This window comes from Populus nigra, chromosome 4 (assembly GCF_951802175.1).
Source record: "Populus nigra chromosome 4, ddPopNigr1.1, whole genome shotgun sequence".
NCBI lineage: Eukaryota > Viridiplantae > Streptophyta > Magnoliopsida > Malpighiales > Salicaceae > Populus > Populus nigra.
The window spans coordinates 16,003,195-16,015,094 of NC_084855.1; the positions used below are offsets into that span (position 1 = coordinate 16,003,195).

At 32.2% G+C, this 11,900-nt stretch overlaps 2 protein-coding genes across 2 annotated transcripts; one reads left to right on the top strand and one right to left on the bottom strand.

The window, feature by feature from the left end:
* Positions 1-846: 846 nt before the first annotated feature.
* On the top strand, positions 847-1,732 carry LOC133690460 (uncharacterized). Its single transcript, XM_062110679.1, has one exon. The coding sequence runs from the start codon at positions 959-961 to the stop codon at positions 1,544-1,546; it is 588 nt and encodes a 195-aa protein (XP_061966663.1). The 5' UTR covers positions 847-958; the 3' UTR covers positions 1,547-1,732.
* Positions 1,733-7,842: 6,110 nt separating this feature from the next.
* LOC133690732 (zinc finger protein 10-like) lies at positions 7,843-8,868 on the bottom strand. Its single transcript, XM_062110997.1, has one exon. The coding sequence runs from the start codon at positions 8,771-8,773 to the stop codon at positions 8,177-8,179; it is 597 nt and encodes a 198-aa protein (XP_061966981.1). The 5' UTR covers positions 8,774-8,868; the 3' UTR covers positions 7,843-8,176.
* Positions 8,869-11,900: the final 3,032 nt, after the last annotated feature.

An 11,900-nucleotide genomic window follows, 5' to 3' on the forward strand; every position in this document is an offset into this window, starting at 1 on the left:
CTTAATAATAATCTATTTCTCCACTGTATTCCATTTGGTCAAATACAATGTTAAATGATTGCTCAAATTGAGTAAGATCAGCATGAATAACGCACTAGCTTCACTAATAGGAACATTCCTCCCTTAATGCATGGGAAGGTTGTGGGCTCATTTCCTCAAAAAGGAATGAACCTAAATTCATATTTAAAGGAAAAAAAAATTGGTTAAGATCAACAAGTACCATCGTTCTTTTTGCCCTTATACAGTGAGGAGTCTAAGGAATTAATTACAGCAATCGTATTCTACTACACTAAGCTACTGTTAGATTATGAAAGATAGTATCCATGTAGTAACTATACGAAGGTCAGTTTTTTCTGAAGATTACTCAAAATTAATTCAATCACTTTAAATTCTAATCTTTAAATCTACAAAACAAAACCCCATCTCTCTCTCTCTCTCTCTCTCTCTCTCAAGAAAAAAAAAAGAAAAAAGAAGAAGAAGAAGCAAGTACGTACTTGCAGACCACAAACTCCAACATGCATGTCATTGGTAATTATTAAAAGGGATGGGCGTAGAAAGTAGGGAAATTTAATATATTCTCCGCAGCTAAATTTCAAGATGGAGTTTTTGTAACGGGCAAACTATACTGATTAATGCATCACGAGGGGTATCTGTGAGTTGTATACAACCCATCACACTAATTTTTGTGCATGCATATTATATAATTGTAGAATTCAAACAAGCATTAGGGAGTATTCCGCGCTTAACCTCCCTAAATTCTTGGTTAAATGGCTACCTCCCTAAATTAGTGGCTATATTTAATTATAAATAAATGACCACCTCAGGGTCATAAGAGCACATATAAATGCATGCGTTCCATATTTGCTTTCTTTCTTAAGAGTCACCATTTCTCCCCCTGCTCTTTGCAGGGAAGAGCCCTAGAGATTGGCAGTTACTTTTCGCTTCCTCTAATTAATTAATGGAACATAAATCAGACGCCGTCATTGATATTGTCAGTGCTGTCAACAACCATCAAGATGGTGTCCCAAAGACCAAGAAGAAAAAGCGACGCAGTGCAATGCACATCCTTAGGGTGGCCATGTACATGCTGTCTCTAAGATCTGGCAAATCAAAATCTGTCCAGACAGATGTTGCTTCAAAGTGGAAGAAGTACTTGTCTTTCATGCGTCCTTTGCACGTTCACAGCAACCAACAACGCATCGAGGCCACACCGGCACCTGTAACATCCACGGCGGTTGATGAAGAATCAAAAGTTACACCTCCGGCGGCTTCCGTGGATGTTGTTGAGCAATATTTAGAGGTGTTTACCCCATCTTATTCACCGGCCCCAAAAAGCATAGCGTCATCCTCGTCGGGCCAAACTAGCCAATACGCATCGGCGCAAAATCTTCTAGATCTTCTAATTGATATGAGTGATGAAGATGAGGATGGGGATGAGGATAGTTATTATGATGATAAATATGGGGACGAAACGATAGACATGAAGGCTGAGCAGTTCATTGCTAAATTTTACGACCAAATGAAGCTTCAACACAAGAGTTACTGAGGTCATTAAACTGAAACTACAATTTGTTTGCTTCCATGTATGCTCGTTTCATCTCAGATTCTCAGGTAAAGGGCGAAACAACTGGGTTGTTTAATATTTGAAAAACATTATCTGGTTTTTATGATTTTTACTTTAGTGTTTTTGTATTTTAGATTTTTATTCAATGAAGACAAACAATATTTGTCATGTGTCCTTTTTTTTTTTTACATTTTATTAATTTTTCCGTTTTCCTGTAATTTGGGTATAAGTTAATTATGAATTGGAAGAAGAGGGGATATATAACTGTTGAAATTTTGTTTGAAGCTTAGGCAAGGATCCAGACTTTTCTTTAATGAATAAACATAGTTTTGTTCTAGAGATTCAAATTGCTCAAGAACATGATTTCTTGTCTTACACACACACGTCTTGTTCAATATTCGTTTTATTCTTTTTTGGGCGTGAAACATCAGAGTTTGATACTGAAATTTTTTACTCATAAGAAGTTTTATGCCCGCGATATCAGATCATAGATCTAAAAGCTTAAAAATGCGTACGGCAGCTCCAGAGTTTTCTTAAACCATGTTATTTCAACAATCTTGAAAAACAATATCATTCGGTAAACCTTCTAGGTAAAATAACTAAATAGAAAGAAGATCAAGAAGAAATGTGATTACTCTGGAATCTTGGAAATATGGATTAGCCACCGAGGCTCCTTAATTGGCCCAGATTACTCTGGCGAGAACTAGAGAAAAATGTCAGTTTTTTCGCACCCTGAGCGAGGGCGTTCTTGGTGTGTGTATATTAAGGCTCTAAAACCATAAAAATCAGCGAATACTTTGATGGTTGAACTCCTGGTTTACAAAATTCACTCTAGGTAAAATAAATAAATAGAAAGAAGATCAAGAAGAAATGTGATTTTCCGATCAGAATTGGTTTACAAAATTCACTCTAGGTAAAAATAAATAGAAAGAAAGAAGATCGAGAAGAATTATGATTTTCCTATCAGAATTCTAAGTGCTTCAGATTGAGAAGAGAAAACTATTAATAATATAAAAAAAACCATTTTGCTTCCATTTTATGAATCCCTCTCTGGATTCGGAGATGGTTTTCTTCAAGCAAAAATTCTATGATCACTACTAAAAAATTATCAAATACAAATATAAATACTGATGGAAAAAAACTCATTAGTAAATTATAATGACTTTTACTAACAAAATATATCCTCACTATTTCTTTAGATATACACCGATGAAATTTTTTTGTCAGTAACTACTATGGAAAATACAATTGAAAATGAAGGAATAATAATAAAAAAATAATGTGTCATTATTACAAATTGAATTACCGAGGAAATATACCCGTTGCTAATACCCATCAGTGAATCTCTCATTAAAATTTAAGTTATAACCTGATAGACAACCCCCTCTCTTACCCTCCCATGTTTCTTCTTCTTCTTCTTCCTCTGCTGCTACTACTGAAATCAGCACACAACACCCTCATATTTTATCAAAATTCAAGCTCCCATCATTACAAATCCAGCTACCCGAACACTTAGTCTATCAACATCCCTATTCTGACTAAATTTTTTTGAAGATTCGCCACATCAAGCAATCAAAATTACCTTTTTTTTTTGTTGTAATCCATTTTAAAATGTTAAGTTTTTGGTATTTTGATCTAGTATATGTAGTTTGTTTGTGTATTTACTTGTTTTATAGCCTTTGTTAGAGAATAATATAAATCATATCCTCGGACCTCACCTAACAGCTTAAGCTTTTGGGTTGAATTGGTTCCTTGACATGGTATCAGAGCCTTGATGACCAAGTGGTCTCGAGTTTGAATCTCACCATCCTTATTTATCTGATAAAAAATTAAGCACAAGGTAATGTGGGCCTGTGCAAGTTTCAAGCCCAAAGGGCTTTCACTTGAAGGGGTGTGTTAGAGAATAATATAAATCATATCCTTGGATCTCACCTAACAACTTAAACTTTTGGGTTGAATTGGTTCCTTGAAAGCTTTTTACCATAGAAATTTATTGTATGAATGTATGATTTGTACATGTTAGGGTTTGTTTGAGATTTTGAAAAATTACATTTGTTTGTCATTTGATGAAATTGAGTTTGATTTTGTAACTTAGGTGTTTTATAATGAAACAAAAAATGTCTTATTTAATGGGCATGTTTCACATTTTATCAATTTTACTATTAAGTTGAAAATTTTGATAAATTTAGAGGACTTTGAATTTTTATATAAAATTGATAATGATTTAAGGGTACTATTAAAATAGATTGAATAAGTTTTAGTTAAACCAATGATAACTAATTAGTTGGGCACCGATAATTTATTTTGTTAACATTATTAATTAATACATGTTGTCATCAATATTCTATATAGGTTTTATATAAGTAATGGGTGATTATTTTTATATGATAGTTTCACCTAAAGGGTAGCGCAAAATAGGTTATTGTAATGGAGTTGAGGGTTTTATTAAATACACACTATCTAATTTGAGAAATATTAGTGGAGATAATATTAGATGTCTAAGTAAGAGGTGTAAAAATAAAAACGTTTCTCAATCCAGATATTGTTACAATGCATCTCTACAAAAAAAAAAAAGGTTTATGGAGAAATACTTGTGTCGGTTTACACACAGAGAACCATATGTTCCTTATAAAACCATGGTAAAATTAATGGTTGGGTCAACTTTTAGTTATAGTTAACGTGTATGAAGTTATAGATGATAATAATAATAATTATAAGAGTATGGTTATGGATGCAATGAAAATGAATTGCGGTGATGTAGGTGAATGTTCAATCATAGATGAAGAACCAAATGCAAACATAATCATATTTTTTGATCTTTTGAAAGATTCTGACGAATCATTATGGGATGGGTTCATAAATTACAGTAAATTATTGACCGGTGCATAGGTGTTCACCATTAAGTCAGATCATGAGTTGAGCGAGGCTTGTTATGATAGAATCTTTGAATGAGCGTGAAGAATTTTACTTGAAGGAAATAGGTTAAAAGAGAACTTTTATACTGCTAAATTCATGATAAAACCCCTTTACCTAGGATACCAGAAAACTAACATATGTCCAAACTTGTGCATGTTGTAGTGCATAGAATATACAGATTTAACCGATTACAGAGCATGTGGGCATGCTTAGTATAAACCCAACCCAGAAATGGCATGGAAATGACTCTTGTCACACATAGAAAACTTAGATACTTCACAATCATTTCTAGACTGTAAATGTTATTTATGTCTCCAAATACTGCTAAGCACATGACATGACATCATTTATATGATACTGTAGATGGAGTTATGGTGCGCCCTTTCGATGGTGAAACCTGAAAACAGTTTAATATGGTGCATTTTTAGTTTTCAATAGAACCACAAAACATATGTGTTGGGTTATGTACAGTTAAATTTAATCCATTTGGGTCATTTTTTGCACTATGTTCTTGTTAGCCGGTAATACTCACGATATACAACTTAACAATAAGAATGTGCATCAAGCTAAAGTTCATGTTCTTATCTACGATCATATCTGGTCCTAATAGTCCGAGTATAAATATAGATGTTTGTCATCGATCATTGATTGATGAGTGAAGACAGTTGTAGTCATTCGAGACTTTAATATTTGATGTCTTGATGAAATAAAATTTTCAGATGAAGGTAGCTTTGATGTGGATTATCAATGATTTTCTTGTATATGAGATAGTTTCTGGTTAGAGCACGTATAAAAAATTAGCATGTCCATACTGTATGAAAAATAATAAGGCCTTCACCTAAACAAATAATGATAAAAACATCGTTTTTTGATTGCCACTAAATGTTTTGTCAACTGATCACAAGTACAGAAAGAACATCAATGACTTCTTTATAGGTAGAGTTGAAAGGGATGTTGCACTACCAGTACTGTCTGGTGAAGAATTGTGTGACATGGTCTGGTTGTATAAAGACATTGTGTTTGGTTTTTAATTTGGTAAGCACTTTCCTATTTTTGTGTGACCCGTAACTGGGTTAAACAAAGTATTTTCTTGGAACTTCTTTAATGAAAGACTAATCTCCTCCGTCATAATCTAAATGTCAAACATATAAAAAAGAACATGTTTGAAAACATTTTTAACATAGTGATGGACATGAAAGTTAAAACAAAGGAAAACATGAAGTTTAGAATGGATTTACCTTTGTTTTATCAATATGGAGTTGGTTTATGATAGGTCATAGATCGCAAAGTCCAAAACTAGCTTTATTTTAGACAAGAATGCACAATTACTTGTCTACCAATAACTTAAGAGTTTGTATTTTTTGTAATGGATATGTTTCGAACATATTTAGATTGGTGAATTTGGAGAATGACATATTGCATGGAATAAATAGTCATGACTACCAAATGCTTATGCAAATACTCATTCCATTTGTTTACCGAAATTTATTGCTAAAAAAGATATGAGATGCACTCATGAGATTTATTGCCAAAAGCAAGCAAACATAAATTAAAACACATATTAATATAACAACATCATCAAACAACAATTCAATTGTATAAGGCATCGCAAACACAATCACAAAAACATCTCCCAAACCTATCGCATGGTATTGTTTTGAACCTAATTTCTTCTCTAAAAATAAATCATTAGCGGCTTCATACCCTTGAGGTTTCCATGCAATGACATGGGTCTCATCACTTTAAATATTACAATATGTATAAATATATTAAAATAGTACTCAAAATAAGGTATAATCCATATTCATGATAAAAAAAACACTCATGTGTGTCAAAGAACCAGCTCAACTCAATAGCTTAAGTTGTAAGGTGAGGTCCCAAGATATGATTTATATTATTCTCTAACACCTCCCTTTAAGTGAAAACCCTTTGAGCTTGGAATTTGCATAGATCCATATTACATTATGCTTAATTTTTATCAAATAAATAGAAATAATGTGATTCGAACTCGTGACCGCTTAGTCATTAATGCTCTGATATCATATCAAAGAATTAGCTCAACTTAATAATTTAAGATATTAGATAAAATTTTAAGATATTATATATATTATTCTTTAATATATATAAAATTATGCCAAAGAGTGGGATCATGTGTTGGAACTATTACCAAGAAGTGGGCTCACGGCATGTCATGCATTGGATTGACAACATCCTGACATGTTTTACGCATTGATACATGCAATGTTGTTCACTGCCAACCAACGAAGGAGATCAAGCTAGCTTTAGCTTTGGATTCTCTTTTTTCTTTCTATATTGTTGGGGTTGTTAATGTTTTTGTTTGTTGCTGGAGTTTTAACTGGATTATTGGTGTTGTGTTGCTGTTAATTATATGGGTTTTGGATTTGTGGTGGTAAACATAGTGGTGAGGGTTTCGAGTAACTGTGTCTAACGTGTGATGTGGGTTGTTGTTTGTTGCTTGGTTTAGTGTTGACTAAGTGAAAAGTGGAGTTAGGTTTGGTGTTGGCATGGTTATAAATGCTTTCTTGGTGGTGTTTGTTTGGATGTGAAAGGTGGCTGATGTGGCTGATCGGTGGAGGACGCAACTGCTAAAGGTACTAGCATGGTACGTTGTCAGTGGTTTTGCTGAATAGAAAAGGAGAAAATAAAGATTTTATGGTGGTTGATGAGGGGAAGGTTGCTGGTGAGGATGATGATATATAGAGATGACCACGATGGTTAATGATGGTGTTAATTTGATGGAATAAAAGATGAGGATGGACGATGATGATGTGAAGGTTCAATTATGGTGGTGGTGTGTGAATGTAACGGAGGTTCACCGGGGATTTGTTGATGGCGATGGTTGCATGAAGATGAGGCTGTGCATGTTGGTTTTTAGTATTGGCGGACAGCTAATCAGAGAGGTGGGCTACTAGTATAGTGAGAAAAGGTTGATAGCAATGAGGGGAGAGAAAAATGATTTGATTTTTCATTTTCTTTCTTTATCCAATCTTTTTTCTTTTTTTCATTTTCTTTCTTTATCCAATACTAAAAAAATATATAATAGAAAATAAGAAGTCGAGTTTTTGTGAGTCGGGCTTATGTTATGGATTAAAAAATCAACTCAGGTCATTTTATCCTTTTATTTTTAAAAAAAACTTAAAATAATATTATTTGATAAAAAAAAATGTTCCACCAATCCAAGCTAATCAACAAATCACCAATTGAGCTCGTGCCTATTCGAAAGAAAAGAGAAAAAATAAACCTCGCGGATTTGAATAATTTAAGTGTTGAAATTAAGCTTCTATGGCATTAGAATCAGATCACGTTCATAAAAAAATAATAAATCGTACTGAAATTAAGTGTTGAAATGAATCCTTTAATTCATCAAAAAAGAAAAGGAAAAGGAAATGGACGCTTTTCTCCTACTGAAGCATTTTTTGCTTGCTCATATAGGCTTAGCAGCAGACATAAATTAACTAGCTTCATTGTTGATCTGTTACGGTGGCAGCTAGGCAAAAATGACTCTTGGCATGAATGATTAGCAGCAACTAATTAAAATAGAGCAAAATGGAACATGCACGTATAGCGGCATTGAGCTTTTGCACCAAAGATCAAACTCACAAACATAAAAAATCTTTCCATGGAAAGACGAAATTTCAATGTTCCACATACAATTAAACACTCAATCGATGTGATCTAACCGGAGGGAGTAAGTTTGAGACAGAGATCAACCCCTACATCGTCATCTTTGGAACATAATTTACCAGGAAGTGCTTGAATAAAAGATGGAGCTGAAGCAGCAGCATGTAATGGTTGTGCGATGTAAATTCGAGAAGGAAAGTGATGGTCAGGAGAAGATGGTAGAAACAACAAGGGCTGCGATGGGTAATCACTAGCTAATTGGGGCCTAAATTTAGCAGCAGCAGCCGTAATATTGTTGCTAGTAATTAATCTGGAGGGTGGTAATTTGACAGCATGTGAGCAAACAACTGGTGCAGCTGCCATGAAGCGTCGGTCACGAAGGTAGTGGTTACGTCTTGCTCTTTGTCGCTCTCTTTTGTGAGCATTTTGATGGCCTCCCAGTGCTTGTGAGTTGGCGAAAGCTCGGTGGCAGAAATGGCACTCGAATTTCCTGTTTTCTAAACTATTTTCAGTTTTTGATAGGATTTCATCATCTTGCTCAGTCATCGGAAAACCAAAAAGCTTCAGTTTTGAGGTGGTCTTCTGGTCGGATTGTTGGAATGGGGTTGAACACTCTGCCATGTGTCTAGAGTACTGGAATTTCATGTGCATTAATGAAAGTATATACGCACCCTATTTATAGGGAAATAGTGATTCTAATTCTCGAAATTATAAGAATATTAATTACAGTACTAACATAGTCAGGATATTTTAGAGAAAATTGTAATGAATAATATGGAGTTTCAGCCGGCAATTAGCGAAGGTGATCTTATACAATGATTGTTGGCTCCGATGGTTTTCACTGCGTGACAGAAAGTTGATCGTTATATTTTTTTTCTTTTAAGGATTCCAATGCTAGTTTAAAGAGGTACCGTTTTAATTACATTTCAAACACATTAAAAAGTAATATCAAATTTAATTAAGAACTTTAAATTTTAGGATCGAGATAGATTTTAATATGGTATTAAAATTATAAACAACTAATTTTTTTTTTTTTTTTATTTTTATTTTTCTAATTAAATTAATAAAATTAAAAATATAATAATTATATACATGTGCAAGTTTCAAGTGATTTAGTTGGATTATGTTGGATGGTGGTATAGAATTATATATTAAACTTTATCTAATAATTTAAAGTTTTAGATTAAAATAATTATTCAATAGAAATAAACTCTAAAAATATATATGTTTTTTTTTCTAGTCATGTTATCCTAGTATATGATGCAAGTACTAGAAATACAACAAGATATCTGCAAGTATAGAAAGACATAAAATACGCCAATTTAGGGTTAAAAACAAAGAACTCTAAATCTTTATTTTATTTATGAAATATTAATCAGACCAAGTTTATCTCCTAAAAAAGTTTACAGTACCTTTTATAGGCTAGAAAAATTGACCTAAACTAGAAAAAAAATACGAATCCTAAAACATAAAGGAAAATAACATAAAATCCAAAATAATATAAGAAATATGAGAAAATCAAGAAAAAAATAACAATATTAGCTCAAATAAGATCTTTTGAGCCTCATTTCAAGAGACCTGGACGTCAGATTAACAATGTAGTGGTTCTTCTATGAAACTAGACCTCGGGAACCTCATGTAAAAAATTTGAGCCCAACCCATCAATCAAATATTTTGATATGACCTCTTTTAGCCACGACCACTAGTTTAGTGTAATTATGTCTTCTCTTGGGCTCAATACTATTTGACTAGTCTATGAAAGCATCTTTTAGACAATTCACATAGTTCGTTTGAGGTAGATCCTTATAAAACTTCTTAGAACCCACAATCTTCACAAACTGTACTATAATATTTTTCTTGGATTAGAAAGAACTTGTCCTTGAGTTTTAGTAATTTTGATGTTGTTGTCATCGACTAGTTTTGGGCCTCTAACATGCAATCGACTAGAGATAAAATAGGTTAAAAATTAATTCTCGAAACACCTTTGATCTTGACAAAACCACTATTGATTGTCAATGATTTATTCAACATCAAACCCATACTCTTCTTATTCAAACTCTTCACCTCATTCTTCTTTTCTTTATTCTTTTTTTTCTCTCTCTTCATTCATGAATCTGAATAAAATTAACTTTTTTTACCCTATTCTTCAATAGTTTCCTCCTACCTTCTAATCTTCAGTACGATAAATTTTCTTTTTATACTGAAGGTATATATCTTATGTCTTCCATCATGCATGGCATTAATTTTATATTGTTATGATTTGCCCAATAATATATAATATGCATCCATAACCATCACTTCACACCAAAAATTATCAAAAGTTTTCTTGCCTATAGAAAACAAATTTGTTGTCTTCATTTAATCATTTCAGTTTGTAAGGTATAGAGTGTTTTTCTATTTTAATCTGCAACTTCTCTAGGACTTTCGCTGACACTATATTCTTACAATTACCAGTATTGATAATCAGGTGAGGTGAATTTAGGTTTTTATGGTGGGATCTACAAAAATAAAATAAAAAATTCAAAAAGCTTGTATTTTATAGCTTTTAGTGAGATGTGCGTAATGTTTAAATAGGTTATACCTCTAAAAAAACTCAAACTCACATCATCTCACTTCGACACACATCGTTAGCTTTCGTGCATCTAAGGGCATCTAAGTGGGCAAAACTATAATTCAAGCTAAAAAGCATAACAAATAATATTTTTTAATTTAAAACACAAGAAAACATGTAGATAAACTAAACTTAGAATAAGAAAAGGTTGAGATTCTTACAAAGAAGACAAGCAGCTCCATGCAAGGTAAAAAATTGTAAGCCGAACCAGAATGATGGTAAGAGTATTAACCGAAACCAATACTAATTTTCCAGGTTCTGAGGTAGTTATTTTTTACCATTAATTTTTATAATATACCATAAGAGGACACGTGTCTAACACATATTAGACCCATATCAATAATTAATGTTAAATTGTTCAAAAACTAGATGAAGGGATCATATCCATATATTTTTCTTCAATACATGCACAAATTAATTAAGACTAACGGTGAATTGTTAGAGTAATTATTGTTTTAGTAATTTTTAATGGTGCAAATATATATATATATATATATATATATATATATATATATATATATATATATTCCGGTATAGAGTTAAAAAAACATATGCCCTATAAGGAAAATTAATATCAAAGTTTTTTTTCTCTTTGAGGATGGTTAATTAGATGTTATTTTTAATGGTTTCTTTTAATGATAATGATGCGTTTTAATATGACTATTATATGATTTTAGGTTTGCTATCTTTCTTTTTTAAAAAAAGGTCCAGAGCATTCATTATACCATTGTTAATTAAATTTTAATCTAAAAATATATACATCTAACAAAAATAAAAAAACACGATAATATATTTAATTTTAAAATTGATGGTGATGGTGAGTGAAGATTCATATTACTTTTCTTATTACCAAGGTAGGGTTCACTTTTGCTAAGAAACTAGATAGATTGCTTGTGTTTTGTCGGAGGTTAGATCAATGTTTTTTGTAATGTAAAAAAATGGTGTTTAAGTGTTGTTATTGTATTTTAAAGAATGAAAAAAAATCCATGACCCTACATCATAGAAAGAGAACTAAAAAAAATAATGATCGTTAATCCTCAGGAATCAAAATGCAGAAGGATGAAATCGAGAAAAAAATCAGTAAAAAACAAATACTAAAAAACTAAGCACCAACAAAACCAAGTGAGGTTGTCAAAACCTCCAAGTAGGATTATGCGCACATGATTA

Excerpts from the sequence above, each read along its gene's own strand:
- LOC133690460 (XM_062110679.1), top strand. The coding sequence starts at position 959 with ATGGAACATAAATCAGACGCCGTCATTGATATTGTCAGTGCTGTCAAC.
- LOC133690732 (XM_062110997.1), bottom strand. The coding sequence starts at position 8,773 with ATGCACATGAAATTCCAGTACTCTAGACACATGGCAGAGTGTTCAACC.